Source organism: Chroicocephalus ridibundus, chromosome 3, assembly GCF_963924245.1.
Source record: "Chroicocephalus ridibundus chromosome 3, bChrRid1.1, whole genome shotgun sequence".
Classification (NCBI taxonomy): Eukaryota; Metazoa; Chordata; class Aves; order Charadriiformes; family Laridae; genus Chroicocephalus; species Chroicocephalus ridibundus.
The window spans coordinates 46,693,904-46,712,742 of record NC_086286.1 but is presented as its reverse complement, the minus strand read 5'-3'; the positions used below and the strand labels follow the sequence as shown (position 1 = coordinate 46,712,742).

The 18,839-nt window shown below is 37.5% G+C and overlaps 1 protein-coding gene across 2 annotated transcripts in view; it reads right to left on the bottom strand.

The window, feature by feature from the left end:
* Nucleotides 1-286: 286 nt before the first annotated feature.
* ARID4B (AT-rich interaction domain 4B) overlaps nt 287-18,839 on the bottom strand; it is a 95,493-nt gene continuing 76,940 nt past the window's right edge. For both annotated transcript variants that reach the window (XM_063329014.1, XM_063329015.1), the window contains 7 exons: nt 15,468-15,552; nt 14,388-14,580; nt 10,793-12,004; nt 8,802-8,909; nt 5,846-6,061; nt 3,087-3,233; nt 287-2,066 (listed from right to left, as the gene is read on the bottom strand). In XM_063329014.1, the coding sequence (XP_063185084.1) occupies nt 1,936-2,066; nt 3,087-3,233; nt 5,846-6,061; nt 8,802-8,909; nt 10,793-12,004; nt 14,388-14,580; nt 15,468-15,552 (2,092 nt within the window). In that variant the 3' untranslated portion in view covers nt 287-1,935. The remainder of the gene's footprint in view (nt 2,067-3,086; nt 3,234-5,845; nt 6,062-8,801; nt 8,910-10,792; nt 12,005-14,387; nt 14,581-15,467; nt 15,553-18,839) is intronic.

The following is an 18,839-nucleotide window of genomic DNA, read 5'->3' as shown; positions in this document are numbered from 1 at the left end:
ACTTGCTTCTACATTCTCAAACTACCTGAATTAACGTCAATCAAAATTCATCTTTTTTTCAATCGGCGTTGCTTTAATGATCTCAGTGGCTCAAGCCTTCTCATTTTGCTGAAAAAGAGAATGAATCTGAATTAACTGCTAAGAGGAAAATTAGTCCCATGTACCTGCTCTAGCTTACCTTTATATGCCTATTACACCATATCAAAGGTCATTTGCTAAACTGATTCTGCAGCTTGATGTCATTTTAATGAACACAGCATGGTTAATTAAACTGTTAGAAACAAAATCAGGGATTCACAAACTATGGCATTTTATTTCAGAGGCCTTTGCTTACATTTGTACAATATATTACATAATTCTCCATTTTCTGCAGAACCTAATATATATTTTATAGCTTTTTTCTATAAGCTTTTCCTTCAATGTTTGTCAACAAATTTTTACAGTCCTGTACAATTCTGAATACTTTGAAACCATTTTCAATAAAATCAGTTAACCTTAAGCACACACTACGAAGACTGAAAATGCTTTTCTTAGAAAAGTCAAATGTAAAGGATTCTGACACTCTAGCATCTACAAACAAAATGCTTTGAATTCTTACATGTTGGATTGCCAGAAAACAAAGAAAAACATGCCAGCCCCTATTTCCCCAGGCAAAAGAAGTACACAGAACTACAATTAAAACAGTAAAACAATCTGTACAATAAAGTACTGTGTATTAACAGTGCCAGGTATTAAATAGCTTGAATGAACACTTCCGCAATATACAAATGTCTTACAAAGGTATATAATTAACAGGAGAGAGCTTGGGATCCATACAACATAAAATCAATACAAGTGAAAACAGTTTGAAGTTGGTTTGGGAATTTGTACAAGGCATTTAAAAAATTAAATGTCTACCACTCAGCTAGCTATTTATTTTAAAAACAACTACCCTTTTGTGGCAGTGTTCATATCAGCAACCACAAATTATAACCTCACACCTTACTCTGTCTTGAAGTCCTCTCCTTGAAGCTCGTAATAAAATAAGCATTACAAATGAAATATTTGTTGCTTTAAGGGAAAAGAAACATTTACAAGAAAACACAAAAATATAACTGTTATAATCCATTATGAATAAATATACACTTTAAACTGGCTAAATACAATCTTTATACATTAAGATTTAATACAGTTTGTTAGCCATTTTCTTTCTTTTTCATAATGTATTTTATCAAAATTAAAAAAAAAAATACTGTTTTATAGAAAAATGGCAAAGTACAGTAGTTTCATTCCAATTAATGGGTTCTTAAAACCCAGAGTAACCTATTTAAGCCTAATTCAAACCTGTAAACATTAGTCAGTCTTTTTTTGTTTTTTAAAGGAATCCTCATATTTGGTTATCAGGACCGATGTCAAACATCCTACTCACTGCAGGTTCTGAATTGAATACATGTGCTTGACGTATACAATTAAAGCCACTATAAGGTGACTTAGCAGTTAAAAAACAATTAGCTTGTACAAATGAAAATAGGTTCAATATTTGTCATAAATAAATGGAAAAATATCAAATGTTCCAGCTTTAACAAAATACCAGGGAATACAGTAAGCCTTACCACATTTACTTAGATCAACCCAACAACTATATGCTTATTGTACTGTCTCTACAGGCAGTGAACAGCCTCCGTTTGCCACAGTGGGAGGCCTTCGAGTCACTGGACTTACAATTCCCAGACAAGTTGGAAACAATTATTGCTTGAGGAAAAGCAGTTTGTTGTACTTTTTCTTCATAAAAGTGCACTTAAGTGCAAAGTTAGCTTGTCAAGAAACAACTTTAAATACAAAATAGTGCTTGTCTGAATTTTGTGCCACTGTGCAGTATAAAAAAAAAAAAGAAAAAAAAAAAAAGAGTGGCCCTCAGCAGCCATTAAGTGCAAAGTGCTTTGGCAAGTCCTGCTGTCACCTGCACTCAACTGACATTCCATTCTGTGATGAACTTGACATAGATGGTTCTGCTAAAGTTAACATAACTGCAGCTGTAATGGAACTAGAGGAAGGTGATGAGGAGGAAGATGATGTGGTAGCAGCACCTGCACAGGAAGAGGAAAACACAGGTTATAAACATTTACAAATTAAGCAATAGAAATGCTTTCCGATTCAACAAGCATTGGTGTATACTGATGCCAGCAACTAATGTCAAGTAATTAAAAAGAAAAAAGCCCCCATTCCCTAGTTTTTGTGGGAAATACTCCGAGAGTCAGCTTCCGCCATGTGCGAGACAGGATGGCATTGCCCCCTGCAGCCCCGGTTCACTCGATGCAAGGGCCCAGGATGCCAGGGCTTATTCCCGACCCGCAAGCACAGTCAAGTCTTCCCTTTCCTTCCTGTGGGAATCAGCACAGGCAGGGCCTTGTCCCAGCACCGAATCTGCACATACACCCTGCTCTGGCAACCGAGGAGCAACTGCAGTTGCCGTGTGATGGCTGCAGACATAAAAATCTTACTACACGTGTGACTTCAGTCTTCATTCTTATACTCAGTGAATTCTTAAATGTGTCGATACACAAGACATGGAGAAAATAATCCTTTTAATGCCGCTAGAAGCAGGCACACTAGAACTTTCCTTACAGCAACAGGTAAAGCAGCTTCAGGGAAATGAGAGATATAATTGATGGTCTCCCTGAAACTCATAAAATAAATCGCTTACGTCAAGGGGAAAGCACTAACTAGACACACAAGCAATACTATAGTAAATTATTGTGTAACTTGAAGAAAAGGTATAAGTTATTAATAACCTTAGATACTTTGTTCACTGCTTAGAATTTTATTTTTCTGTATTTTTTTTTCTGTATAAAGTAGTTCTGCCTGAACAGAATTAAAAGGATTGCATGCCTTTTTAATGTTTTCCCCTTACATAGTTAATGGATATGTGAACCATACCTTCTAAAGATCATCAAATAACTGTATACAGCATTTAAAAAAAAAAAACAAAACCCACCCCACTCTCCTAATGGCATACATCTCCCTAAAAATGATCCAATTCTTAACACCTTAATAACATGAAATGCAATTTAGCCCTCTAAAAGCAGAATTTAGTTCCCAGCACTTACTTTCCCGCTCTTTCTTCTTTAAGCGCTTTCTTCTTCGGTCAATGGAAGCCACCTCAGATTTCAAGGACAGGTAATGTTTCCTGATTTCCTGCAATTTTTCTTGGAGAACTGTTATGCGCTCGGCGCTAGTCAAATTTTCCAAGTCAGCTGCAAGTTAAAAAAATATCTATGTTAATTATTGTATTGCAGCATTCCCAAAGACTTCTGAATTTCAGTGAAGTGGGAAGTACTCAAATCTTAGTGATGTGCTTTGAAGTAGCAGACAGCAAAGCCAAGAAACACAGCAACAGCAGCTGCTGTTTATTATCACAAACTTTGTTCATTTTTTATTATTTTTTAAAAGATACCACCATAGATACACCTTTTTTTGTGTTCTGGTTTCATCTTGAGAAAGAGTTAGTTTTCTTTCTAGGGATTGCAAGAAAGGAATGTCAACAATGCATATTGGTTTAGTTGTTGCTAGGCGATGTTTATACTTCTCAAGGACTCTCTTCAGCTTCCCATAGAAGCTGATAAGGAATGTAGACAGAACAAGAGAACGACCAAAGGAATATTCTGTACCTTGGCCATGTGTGTGTAAGCAACTGTGAGGTCCTAGTTGCCCTGGGATCAAACCACGACAGTGGGAGAAAAAGAAAATGCACGCATTCCCCTCCACATAGGAAGAAAAGTTAAAAAAAAATAAAAATCTTAAGACAACAGGTTAAAACATAGGGGCCAAAACCAGCTTTGAGCCTGTTGTTTTGAGTCCTTGCTAGAGCTCTGTTTGGCCTCATACACCAGGAAGGTCAGTCTTGCCCAACTCAACTTGGTTGTAAAAAAACAAGTAGGTTACAACAGGAATCTGAGTATCTGTGAGGTGGCTCTAATCGAGCCCATGGCATATGGGCCGTAAGGTATAACTAACTATACAGGACCTCCTCAGTGGCATCCCACACAGGGATGTCAATGGGACACGGCCAGCACAGGAGCTGCCCCCCTGGCTGCTTCCAGCTGGAGCTCCCCACAGTGCGGCACACAGCTTGGTGGGGGCCACAGGCAGAAGGAATTATTTTGGTTCAGACCCTTTCAGCCACAGGTAAGCCACACTGGAGACACTTCATTTGAAGAAATTTAACAATCATTTCAACTAGCGTGGGGTGCAGAATGCACTTCACCAACCTATAACGATGGTAGTACCGAAGGACCAAAAGCCACAGCTATATTAGGCTGTGGGAAGATGAGGAAAGCTCAGAGACATTGCAAGTGTCTTAGACCTCTGCAACAGCAGGAAATGTGTTAAATAGAGCTCCAAAGTCCAACTTCTGCCAAGCACATTTATCAGGTGCAATGTAGCCAAGGTAGAAAGAAAGGAAGTAGCAAAACCTCTTCAAATGTGTTGCACCCGAAATCTGCCCAATGAATCTCAGCAGGCCAGTGAGTGACAATAAAGACCTATTACATTACACAGTCCTGAAGAGCAGCAGAATCTAACTTGACTGTGAAGAAGTACTAGGAATAAAAAAAAAAAAAAAGCTCTTAAAGTAGAGTAACACTGAGATTCAGGGCCGGAGAGAAAAAACGTGCAGGGTCAGATTCTCTCACCACAGAAACACCTGGCTAAGTGGAGAATTCCCTGGGCATGAAAGAATGCTGCTGGCAAAAAAAAAATTTAAAAAAAAATATATAAAAAAATAATTCAGCAGCTGTGTCTGCAGAGTGTGCTGTGCCAGTTTTTTCCTGTTCTGCTTTACGCGAGGAACAGCAGCCTTCAAACAGCCTGGGACAGAGCACAGAAAAGCACGAAGCATAATGCTCTGAGAACTTCAGAAACTTGACATACACTAAGGTAATCTGTGAATACTGAATGAGATACTATGGATTACTTTAAGAAGTAATTTAAATCAGGCCCACCACACAGTTTCATTTTGACCTTTAAAAGCAAATAGAAAGCAACTAATGCAATGCCATACATCCAGGGTTGGTACTAAGGACAACAACGTATTGCTGACTAGACAATTAAATAACCACACAATGTAAGAGAGGGGACTAAAAATAGCAAGTTTTTGTTTTTAAATAATTATTTTCAATTGTTTGCTTATTGTCATATTGAGGAAGAAGGCTTCAGTCATCTAATATTTTATCTTACTTTTCTCCCCACTGCAAATAATGCTGCAATAGCATAAACACATACAGAGGTAATTAAGAAGTTGCATTAATATTGAGGCATTAATAAGCTACTGAACTGTTTTTCAGATAGGCAAATGCATGATCCTTTCAACACTGCTCACCCCTGCTATACATGTACCCATAGCTGACTGACCCAAATGCACTGAGAGTTCGTATTACCAGAAATAGTAAACATGTCCTGGTTCACCCAGGCAAAATGGAAGGGGCAAAGGCTACAAATCAGTCAGTGGCTACGTTGTGTCTGAATAATAACTACAGCATGAGGAGTAAAACAGCAAGAAAATATCAACACAAGAAGTACAGATAGCGGATAACACTGATGCTAGAATGCACAGGATGGCAAGAACAGCAAGTCAGCGCAGGAGCCATAGCTAAAAACAGTATTGGAAGGGTGTGATACAGGCAGTTTCCTGCACTGCAATTGCAAAAAAAGTATTTTTTATTTTTTTTTTAAATCAGGATTTATCACAAAATTAAGCAAACTGAGGATAGAATAATTTAAGGGGAAAAAAACAAAATACACACAATTTAAAAAGACTTTACACTACACCGCAAAACCATGGTAAGCGTGTTTTGAAGAAAATACTTACACATTTGAAAACTCCATTTGTAAACTTTGGGCAAACGATTATTCTGTTCTTTGAGATCAGACTCCTTCTCTCCATTTTTCCCACATTTTCCTGGAGATTGTGTTCTTGCAGGTGATTTGGTTTGGTGAGATTTCATGCCAGTAGAAACCGATTTTGCAGACTGAGACTTGGACACACTTTCACCAGCAGATAGTTCTTCACTGTCACTGCTGTTTGCTGAAGAAACACGAAGACATATTGTTACAAAACAAAGCAACCTTCCTGCCCAAACCAAAGCTTATTAGAAGCTACACCTGTGCTTATTTTCATATAACAGGAGTTTATTTGACCAAAATCCTTTTACGCTAAAATGATATAATCCCTCCTGGTATAGAAGCTTGTGCTAGGCACATCACTAGTGCCTAAAGACAGGGCCACAAACCAGGTATATATAGAGGGGCCCCTCTAATTCTGACGTACTGTGAAAGGGAGACCTTGCACTGGAAACACCCCCCGGTTAGTTGCTGTGCAGGTAGATTCATAGCTGTTATGTGGACCAACGGGAACCAAACAGAGCTTGAGGGCGAGTAGCAGTCCCAGACTATGCCTCCACAGCCCATCCTGAATACTGATACTGCTGAAAGTGTGTGTGCAAGAAATAATGGGGTGGGGACACACTTCTTGTAAGGAGTATTCACTTCTTGAATACAACACAACTGCTCAAGGTCCATACAGGAAAGGTGCACTCTACTCTCTGAATGGTTCAAGACACTTGTTGCTTTAGAACTATATCCATAAATTAATGGCCTACGTTAGAAAATAAGGCGAAGAGGGAGTCCATGTGTCAACATAGGTGCAAAAATTATCCATGTTTTTCTGCTTTTGGGGCTATAACATTTTTGGTTTGGGGACTATACTTTTTCTAAAACAGTTAGCAAGACTGATTGTTGTGTTCTACCTCCTGTTTATCTTTTTTAATATTAACTTCTAATACAGCATTCAATATATACAAACCTCTGTGCTGTTTTACAGGTACTAGTTACAGATAAGCTTTTCAATGTGCTCCTACAACACGTGTAGCAGAAATCAGAGTAAACAATTGGCCTTTTTATTAGCCTTACATCTCCTTTACTTATTTCAGGTTTTCTCTGCTAAAATGACTAGCAGTAATCTGAATTTGGGTGACATCATCTACAAAGATCCTCAGGCATGATGATAAAATTCTTTAATTGCAGAAAAACATGTTCAGCTTACCCAAAACAGAAGAACTTCACCTCACAGTGAAATAACTTTAACTATAAAGCAACTGGCTGAACACAGTTTTCTAATCAAACCCCCAAAGGAAAGTAAGAAAATAATTTAAGAAACATGATTTATGAGTAATTATTCCAAGGATGAAGCTTGTTTAGCATTACAAAAATAAAACGCCTGGAAGCAGGGGCAAGACTTCAACAGAAGTCTAGTGAAGCACTGGAATAAAATGCCTAGGGAAACTGAGAATCTCCATCATTAGAGTTGTTTTTAAAAACACATTCAATTAATATTTATCACGAGAAACTCATGCCTCAGTTGTACCTGCCCTAGGTGTTGACAAAATGAACTCTGAAAGTCTCTTTTGGTTCTGGTCTTTATGATCTGGCGATCTACACTGGAGAAACCAAACACCAAGATACATGTGGTACGAAAGAACTCAGCTGGCTGCAGAGCTGCCACTCCGCTGGCTTAATCCAAATGCAAGAGTTGAAGCCGCTACAAAAGCTGTTTTAAGTCGTATACCTGAATTTTGCAAAAAGCATTTTTTACTCACAACTGACTCCACATTTTATCTATTTATTGCCCCTATTACATACAGCCGTGCCTGAAGTCTACCAAAAAGAGTGCATACACACCAAGGACTGTTCACAGTACCAGAAACAATTCTAGATTTGAAGTGCCTTGCATCCTGATGAAGAGAGATGAGAAAGAGGGATAGGTTGAGAAAAACGGATAAATTCACCAAATCAAAGGGAACAACAGCAAGCCTAAAAATGGTGTATTAGTTCTGCAAATTTAGTTTGTTTTGTTACTTTAATTCCTGGGGTGAGGGAAGGAATAAGGATTATGTTAGAAGGAGATTAGTGAAATGGAATGAAAAAGGACGAGAGAATGTGAAGAGGACATCAATGAATGTGATGGGGTGAAAGCAAATACCAGACCAGAAGTACAGACTTTTAATAAGAGCTGTTAAAACGAAGAAAAGGCAGTGGGGGGAGGAAGAGAGAAGAAAAAAGGCATAGCATATGCTTTCCATCCTTGCTTTAACTGAGTTTTTTACAGCTATCCTCCCAACTTCACTCTCCAGCTGATTGTTCCTGGTATTTTTTATTAACAGTGAGATGAGGTAGTAATTGACTTTGCTGTCTCCTGAACACGTGTGCACGTGTCTCTCTAATACACCTCTGCTTTTATTAAGCTTCTCTTCCCCAGTACTGTGGTTTCTATTCTAATTAGCTTCTATAACTACAAAAAAGCTGCAGAAGCTACATTATTTACTGAAGATGTAACAGATGACAGAGGAAGAAAACAGAGCCTATATTTTTCTGGAATTATTCTCGTATTTGCTACTGGAAGATATATTAACCTCTAAAAATTCATCTTGCAGAAAATACAACATATAATTTCATCCAGGTCCCCTCTAAAACATGCAGCTATCATGCCCAACTCTACCAAGTGTGAAATACTCTGTCTTCTTAGTCTTCCTGAATGACACGATATTAAGGACCTCTTAGAAACAGGCACAGAAATAACACAAGACATTTAAAAACGCTTCGGCATTCAGCAAGAGTAGTTTCTTCATTTAAACAGTATTAAGAATTCCCTGATGAGAACATTTTGTTCTAATACATTTTTTATTTCCAGACTTCATCTCCTACAATCATTCAAACAAATTACACAGTACTTTCACACATTTCATTTCACACTGAGCTGCTGTACTTACTTTTACTCTTCTTTTTGTTGTTCACAGATGTTTTGTGGCTTCTTTTCTGCTTTTTTGAGGAGCTGCCTCCTCCCTGAGCATCTTTAAGTCTTTTTTGGCCTGTACAGACTATAATTGGGAAAAAAAAAAGAAAAAGGAAAAGGAAAGAAACAGAAATTAAATACTTGCGCTTCTCTGTGTTTTTCTCAAAGTCTCAAAAAACCCCTCTTGAGAGCTTAATTCTGTAGACAACAATGTATCTGATCCTGCCTGGCCTTAACATGGCTCAGCCTTCTACTTATATCGACAGGAGGAGGTGAAGGAGGATGGAAGGCAGACAAAGTTTGTTGGTTAGAGTGCACATGAAAGATGATTGCAAGTAACTTTCCTGTATGCATCACCAGAATTTCTCTTCAACCACAAGCATTTTAATTTTTTTAATACTGTAAATTAAATAAGAATGCATTTATTTGAAAAACTTATCAAGAACTACTGGAACTGGAAAGTGTTCAAAAAGCCTGTTGGACTTGGAAGCTGCGAGAAAAAACTGAAACTATCACTTGCGATCAGTAATTACATTAATTGTAATATTAAAAAAATCTTAGATAATATTAAAAAACAAGCAACAAAAAAGAAGGCAAACAAAAAAAAAACCCAAGGAAAAAGTCTACTGGTATTTGGCTATCAAGGGGAAAAAGTTGAAAAGGAAGATAAGAGAATTCTAGTACACCTGTTAAAAGAGCAAATTTCAGGAGCTGTTCCAATGTTGTTCCACAGCCACCTGTCTTATAGATTAAAAATGACTCCTGTAACAAAACCATTTAAGTGAAGAAACCCAATTCTCTACAACAGGCAGCATGCTGACAAAATCAGAGAAGAAGTTAAAGACTAATGCATGTAAAAGTAATATTGTGCAATAGTGTAAAACTTTTTACATGTAGCAAGAATTTCCTTTTATATAAAAAAAGCAAACAAATTAAGTTCTAAACCTACACATCTATAACTAACAAAGCAATACAGGTGTATTTATTGAGGGCTACATGTTCACCCCTGCCAAACTCTCCCCTTTGTTTAAGGAAACACTTTCTTGCATTCTTTCAAAAAGAACAATTCAAACAGAATGATGAAGGTAAATGCCCTTAACGGCATTTTGAAAAATTCAATTAATTGAAATCTGTTGAGATGAAGAAACCACTTCTGTCATCTCAGGATTTTCTTTTGTATCAATGATTTTTTAGACACTTTAAGACAATGAAAGTAGCTGTACTTTCGATGGAATTGTAAAAGAGCCAGTGACTTTCACAAAAAAACTTTTGGATCCAGCCTTGCAAACAATTAAAAAGCAGGCAGCAGTACACTGATACCACATGCGCAAGTGTTGGCCGTGTTTATAACACCCTATTCTCTAGTGGTCTCAGGATAGGAACTTCAACCTGCAAAATCACATCTGAAAGTTAAACATAGCTAATACGGTCAAGTATTTGTTATCAGCTTGACCTATTTTTTTTTTTTTTTTTTAAGTATTAATTTCATAAGATGCAAGTTTGAATGGTTGCCTAAGCATGCAATAATTGGCCCTTTCTTCCCCCAAATAAACAGCTTACAGAGAATTAGAATTTTATGTAAGAAACAGTACCATCTACTTGTAAGCAAAGTACTCAAAATGTATCTGTCTTGCTACAGTTAAGTATTCCTCATACAATGTATTACAGTTTGCTCTGGGCTTTTCTTGCCAAGTCCAGTATAAACTTTATTCTTATATACTTAATTCCTCATTGAAACAATCAAAATTCCTAATGAAAGGCCAAGAAACTTCCTGGCGGATTATATTCACTATATTATTCACTAGATGAGTATGCCATTTCCACACGTTTAAAGTAGACAGCAGGCTATTACTTCCTCCAACAACTAACTTTCCAGCACTGTAACCATAACAGAATGAAAATACATCAAGTAATGCTAAAATGAGAGCTGGTTAGATTGAAGACAGCTCTGTTTACCCTTTCCTTTACCTTTTTCAGTATGCTCTGGCTCTGGTTGATTACTACTACTGGAGCTGACGCTGGCATCAAACCCAGTTGGAGAAATATTTCCCTCAGACTGGAGGTCTTGCAGCTCCCCTGCAACACTGTCCACCTCTATTGTGCTATCTGTTTCGCTTTTAATGCTTCGTATCTCTTCTTGATTTGGTGGCAGCGTCTCAGAGACAGTGACACTGGACTGATGTCTACTGGACTCAGTTACGGTTACAGATGAAGGCGATTCAGGAGTTGTAGGAGGAGTATTTAGCACTGAATTACTGCCACTGCTTGGAAATTCAACTTTCTTTTCACCCACTTCAGTCGGTTTCTCCTCAACAGGTTTAACGTCCACACTAGCTGGCAAAGATTTTTCAAGTTCCGAGCTAGGCAAAGAAATGTCTTCTTCTGCAAGAGTCTGAAGCTGCTCCTCTGCTGCGGCATCCTCCGGAGCAGCATGTGGAGGGGAGGCAGCAGCTTCAGTGTCAGAGTCCGAGAACAGTTCCTTCAGCGTTTTCTTCGGCCATTGTCCCTGAATACTTGACCAGACATCTTTTCGATCCTTCGCTCTGGTGTTCTGAAGTCTTTCATCAGAGTTATTTAGAAGCTTTATTCTTTTCTCTCCCACTTCAGAAAATCCTGAGTAGAAAGTACTTGTCCGTAAAGACTTCCTTTTCTCCTCCAGTCCATTGTACTTTTTAGTTGGAGTGACTTTCAGTTTAGATTTGTCTTCTTCATCTTCATCCGAGGAGCTGTTACTGCTGTTTTCTAAACTAAGGGTGTCTTTGTTTTTGGACTTCTCATCCTTTCTATTAGGTGACACAGTCTTTAAAGATTCCTCTGCAACGCAGTATCTTCGCTTACCACGTTTTACCTGCGGTTTTGCTGTTTTATCCACTACCTCCTTTTTCACATCCTTTCTCTTTTTCGTGGCTTCATCTTCTCCATCGGAGTCGGTATCTTCAGATAACTCTTCCACCTCTTTTCGCAATCTTTCAGGAGACTTGGATCCCGACTTGGGTACTACTATATCTGTCAGAGATTTAGTTTCTTCCGGGAGGGATGAACTGCTGTGTTCTTCTTTTATACAGAGTTCGTTTTTATCTTGGCTTACAGCTTCATGTTGAGACTCCTCTTTGCCTTCAGCATGTACATTCGGGGCACTTTGGTCATCTTCCTGCTCACTATCATCAGAACTTTCAGAAGCTAATTAAAAAGAGATCAAAAACAAAACAAAACAAAACAACACAAGAAAAGTTTGTCTTGATTCTGGTTACAAAGAATTCTTAAAAAAAAAAAACAGCTAAAGAAAACTGTATCAATATGAACCCATGCTACACGGATCTCTAATATATATATTTTTAATGGTACCTCCTGAAGACTTAAAAAATTTATTTCCTGTTAGCTTAGAAGGTATAATGGCTAAATTAGGAACTAGAAAAATTCTATATTATACAGTACATCTCCAGGGACTTCTGAAGAGGTGGAGAAAGCATAGAGTGCATCAATCCATAAAATAGAAACTTCTGTATAATTAACCAAAACAGAAACTGAGAGATGTGCTTAATACAAAAACTCCAAATACTTCTTATGGATTACAAATACTACCATTATCTGCCCTTTTTTCGAAACCCAGAACAGAGAGAGTATTTTCCCTGGAGAATCCACAGTCTAAAAGGACAGAACAACAACACAGACACTGGATAATCTTTAATAAACCAACCTGATGACCAGCCTGGAAAAAGGAAGTGAAAGCAATAAGGAAAGGCACTTGGAGAAATATACGAACAGTAAGAGTGTAGGACAACAGTAAGAAAATTCTTACTGTTTTCCTACAGTAAGAAGAAGTAACTGAGAAGTAAGAAGAAAGAAACTGAGAAAAGAAGAACAAAGACATAATGGAGAAGGAATCAACAACAAGCCCATTCAATGGGAAAAGATATGGATACAAGGAGAAACAATGAGAATTGCCTCAAATATATGAGTAACTCCTCGATTTGTAACTCATCCAATTTTGGTTGGCGTAGTTAGTTTAACCCTTCTTATCCTACTTCCCATCTGTGATTCTCAGTTCCTCACTAGAACTCACCACCTCATTAAAGATGATCATGCAACCAACCACAGAGAAAGCAATACTGTCAACGGAATTCACTGAAATGATCAAAGTTGAATTAACTTTTTCAAAAATGGTTTACTGAAATACGATGAACTTAGAGAAGAGCACAATAACAGACAGAAGAGGTGTACAGAACAAAATACCTTAAGAAATGTTGCCTCAGGATTTTTTCTTCCTTTATTTAAGATAGGCAGGTTCTTAAATTCTACTCTTAGACTCAATTGGAAAGCAAGTTTTCCAGAACCCTTTCAGCGTCATTTACTTTTTTGTAATTTAACATTTATGGTAGACATTTTGGTGTACAGTTCCAAGAACTCTATCACTTAAAATGGACTTCTAAAACTTGTCTTTCTCATATTGGCATCAAAATTTCTCATTTGAAATAAAGGCCAAAAATATCACATTTAAATAAACAACCAAAAAATCAGGTCCATCAAGTTTTGCTCTCAACCTATTTACTTTGCTATCCCCTTCAAAGGAAAGTTGAATACAATAGCATTAATCATTCCAGTTTAGGAAAAAAGACCTATAAAAAGTTTTGAGCAAGCAGCTCTAAAACTAGAGGAAAAACAACTAAAACATTAGAGCCTTTCATACTTAAAAACAAAAACCCACAAGTACCAGAAAAAAAAAGTTAATCCCCAGCATGAATCTAAATGGACTTAAATGATAAAAGGACTGCATACAATTAAAAGCATTTCTGGAAATTAATTACGTAATATGGAAAACATTTAGCTTTCCACAGTAGTAGAGGGTATATCTCAAATTGTGCTTTTGTAATCAGAACTTAATTACAGATTAATTATAGCACTAATAGTAGTGTCATTATCATCACCACTAATTGCTTTTTTGTTTCTCATTTCCTAAGGAAACGAAGCTTAATAGGTTATGTTGACTGTTTTTCTACCTACAAATTTGGAACCCAGTGGCCAATGTCATCCAAGTTTGGAAGACTATTAAATTCATACAATTTTCACAAAAACTGGTGGTTACCCAAACTACCTACACCACAGATGATTTATTTTTCTGGAGGCACGCACTAAACTAAGCATGAAGATAGTTATTATAATGCTGCTGTAAATGTATGGGAAGGGGAAAACAATATTAGGAACAAATATGCTGACAGGAAACCTAGCTTTATTAATTCTGTTTTTCAAGGCAAAAAAACCCCAAACCAATATCATGGGTCCCAAAAGTTACACAAATCAAGAATTAAAAATTCAGAAATAAGATAGGAAGCAAAAATGCTTTGCTTTCTATCAAACCAAAAAAAGGATGGCAAAACAAAGGATGTAATTTTTATGACTGTTAACATACACTGAATCCACTATGAATAATGCTTTTGTTCAACAGTTATTTTTGAAGACAATGTTATAATTAGCCAGACAGCCTCAAGTGTACAGTTGTTATACACTGTCATTTACTACTGTTTAAAGGCCATTTCCAGAATTAGAAAAAGTTTAAGTACGATACCTTGTAGCCCATTAATGATAGAAGTAATTTCTATTGATTTAACTGGAGCTTGTTCAGTATTTTTGGCTTCAGTGCTGTCAAGTTTGGACCCAGTCTCTGGTGATGTGCTGGTGTGAAAGGGTGGTTTTGACAAGCGTCGCAATTTACAGTTTTTAGGAGAATACTTCTCTTCCTTCTCTTTGTCAGTTTTATTCTGTGAAAGGAAAGATTAAAAATTCTTCTCATTTGAGCATACATCTTAACATAGATTACAATTAAGCAATGCTTACAGTTATCTTAAGCATTCAACCAGTAAAGGAAAGCTTTCCTCTTTGTTTAAAAGATTACCAATGCTTTTCTACAGTCCATGCCAAGACATTTATACCGAAGACAGGAACTTTGTTAACACTAAAACACAAGGGAAAGCAAACACAGCTGGCGCTGTAGGAGCAGTGGCACTGCAGGATGCCAGGCTCAGCGGTGGCAGGGCAGCGCTATGACACCCTGTGCAGGGAGCTCTAGAACAAAACTCCAGTTCCAGAGGTACCACGGGGGGGGGTGTGGGGTGTGGGGGGGGTGGGTACGACTACGACAGGAAGAGTGCTGACATCTGTGGCAGAAAGGAAAGCTTCCTTGCATCCCATTGCCCAAGGAATGTATCATAACCTAAGCCTAAATATCAGTTTTAAAAGAATGAATTCTGAAAGAAATGCTATGAAATGCTAGTCACACACATATGGACTAGTCACAGGTTCACCCTCCAGAATCAGCAGAGGGTGCTCCCAAATTTCACACACAGCCCGAGGTGGCTCCCACCACTGATGATAAAATGGATCCTTCTCATTTGTTTTCTATAAACGCGTACATAAATTACATTAAAAAATACTGAGAAGAAGGAAAGAGAAGCTTCCCCTCCCCACCCTGAGGCGAAAAAACAAACAAAAACAAAAACATGATGGAAAAAGTTTTAGTTTCCAAAAGGCTAGGAACTCACTTTTACTGGCAGGCATTTATAGGCCAATCAAAGGGGAGGGGGGAGTACTTAAGAATATATTAAGCCAAACTTGGGGGGAACAAAGGAGAAGAAGGTTTAGAAACTACCTTTATTTTCTTTCGATGCTTAATTTTTGGTACATTTTTATCAGCTGGTCTCACTATCTTGTCTGCCTTTATCCATTCATCATACCTAAAAGCAAAAAAAAAATTGTACACATTTATGGTTTAGGCAGAAAATCACAACATCATAAGAGAAATTAATGGAGGAAAATGAAAATTATTAGCCATATAAAACTGAATTGGAATTTGAATAAAGAAGTCATTTGTGTACTTTTCAGTATGTGAAGTTTCAGCTAAGGTTCAATTCTTCATATGCTGTGAAATATAGGATGAAGGCTTTTTTACACTGATGCGTAAAAGTGAAAGCTGGTATTTTTCCAGTCTGCACTGAACAGCAGGAAATCCACATATACAGGTAAAACAACCTATCAGAATGATAATTTGGTATGGGTCTCCAAGAGGTATACTTTGTAACAATAAAATAAATTCTCATAACTACATAAGATGTGACCAGTTAACAAAAGTAAAATCTTTCAAGCCTGAGCGTCTGCAAAATCAGTCACTAACTTAACACTAACACTTTTCAACTTCTTTTCAGTTAAAGGTTTCCATTTTATATCAAAATGATACTACACAAAAACATACTAAATAGCACCAAGATATTAACAACAGGTGTCGTCTTATCCAAGGCTAGACCTGTTAAATACAAATCCAAAGAGAAGTACATTCTTAGTAAGAATATACTGTAACTATGGTATTGTACTTGACAGTTTCATTGTATATTAAAAAAAAAACACTCAAGAATCAATTAGAACAATTTTTTTACTCCCAATAAGCATAATCTGCTGTCCTACTTCAACTGTGAATTCAAGAACTGCCTGAATAAGAAATAGGTCAGTTAAAAATTAGTATGTATTAACTTTTGCCTCAATGTACAGCCACAAAAATTCTGATCCCCCTGGGTAAACAGGAAAACAGAGGGGAAGAAACCAACTTCAGAAAAAAAAAAAAAACACAACAAAAATCAACAAAAAAACCCCCAAACCACACATACCGAGAGAACTAGTACAAGATGGAGCTGAGCACAATACACTCATGACCATGCTGGCTTTCCAGCTGGGCTTACTTGACTACCATTTTGATATACACAACAACAGCTGATACAGTCCCAATTCAGCTTCTTTGCAACTACTACCAATTATATCTACAATATTGACACATAAATTAAACAGCACTAGAGCAAAACATCCAGGTTTCTAACTTGCTTTCTTGTATACTCTAAGTTAAGATCTATGCAAGGGATTCCAGAAGCTAAATACTGTATTTTATTAACTTAAATTTCACATAATAATATAGTGAAAAATGAGTAGCAGTAGTCTCTGAAAAATAGTTTTCAAAAACAATTTATTGATGTTTTTTCCCCTCCAAGTGACAATAAAAATCAAAGTCTAGTAGCAGACCGTGCAGACTACAATATGCCAAGATTACCTATACTGCTGCAGATACAGCTGTAATTGTACTATTATCAGGTGACATGTAGGTGAACAGGCTCAGATTTCTCTCCAACCCTGAAATAAAACTCTGCAGAGTTTTCCAATATGGAAAAATCCCATATTCTGTGAGACTATGGGAAACCCTATTTGAAGTAATCTTTCTACAAGTCAAAGTCATGCTTTCCAAAAGAAATACCACTAAGTAGACTGCCAAATGGACTTTGCAACCCACATATTTCATTAGGTCTAAAAGCATGCAGGAAAACAGCATTAGGACTGGACAAATACACGGTGCAAATCAATTATTTTGACAGTGTCCTTTCTGCCTCAAGCATGTTGCTATAACACAGAATTTGTATTCACTCATTCTACCCATTTCCAGTAAGAAAACAATCTTCCCCTTATGCAAAGTCTGTGCAGTGTACATACTGTCTGTGATTCAAGGTAATCACAGTGCCCATTGGGGCGACAGCTGATAAGACTAGGGGACATACTGTACTGAAGGACAGAGGACATACAGAATCTTAAGAGAGTATCTGTAGATGCCACAGGGCATTTGCCTTAACAAATGTTACATATCAGCAGCAGTGGTCACAAGTCCTCATCTCAAGGAGCACAAACTGAAAACCTATGTGTGACACACAGTTCCTGGCTGGAACAAATCCTGCTCTACTCCTGACTGCACCTGTAACAGCAGTCAGACCCCGCAAGGAGGCCCAGCATCACAGAAATCTTGGATCTTCTCCAGGGAATGAGATGCCCACACTTCACATCTTTGCATGGTACAGTTCCTTTCACTACTCACACATCAGATGCCTAAACCTGTGACATTTGGACCCCAGACTGAAAAAGATCCTGTAAAAGCGGTACATCCCAAGCCGCAGCTGACAACCTGACCCTAAATTACATTCTCCTCTACCGCATGACAGAGAAGCGCCCTGAAAGCTGTTCGGTGCACCAGATGCCAAACTGCATCTCAACAGTCTGTATGACTCAGACTAGAGCCTTTCTTTATAGAACTGCACCTTATTAAAATAGAAAAACTTACTTCATCACTAATCTTGCTTTAGACAGCCTGTTCACAAAACAAAAGAAAACTAAAAACATTACGAAATAAATTCTTCAGCTCTCATTACAAGTAGTATGTTCTTCTAGAAGGCCTGGTTCGTTTCACTGCTGCACCATCTTCCACACTTGCTGTCCTCAACTCCCTAAAGCAAGCAGCTGGGTGTGGAGAAGAAGGAGGTACGATGCGGAAGTGCTCCTAAAAGAGTTTGCACAGACTTGTTTGAGAACCAAGAGGAAGGATTTAGTAAGAAGCTATTATTTACCTATTTTTTAAAAAAGGTTTCATGTGAAAACCTGGAATGCCTTCAGAAGAAACATCCCCTTTGCCTTAACAAAATGAAGACAAAGATAACCCAGAGAGACGCTTTTCTGCCTCACTGGTTAAAATGAATGCCTGCCAGAAAGGTGGATATGAACTGGAAGGAAGGAATAAAGGAAAAGAGGAAGAATTATATGAATAGCTACATAGTAGAAAAAATAACTGGGACTTTGCATAAGAGCATGTACTGATTCTATTACATCCATATGTACTGATTCCAAGCTAAAATAAAACACAACATCCTCTCAGAAATTGCATACTTGACCCTCCACAGAAGTACCAGAGGGGAAAGAAGAAAGAAAGTGTACTTTTCCAGTCTCTAGATTTATACTAGCAAAGGTACCGCACTTTCTCAGGAAGGTAAGTGACCTCAAGGAACTAGCAAGCCTTGGCAAATTCACTGAAAAGCTCCAGTATACTGTCTGTATCTGCTAACAAGGAAAAATAAAATGTTTTGTTTGGCTGTGATCAAAGAAAGGAGGAGATTTAGTCTTATAACTAAATATTGGAACATTAGATGAGGACTCTGATTTTTTT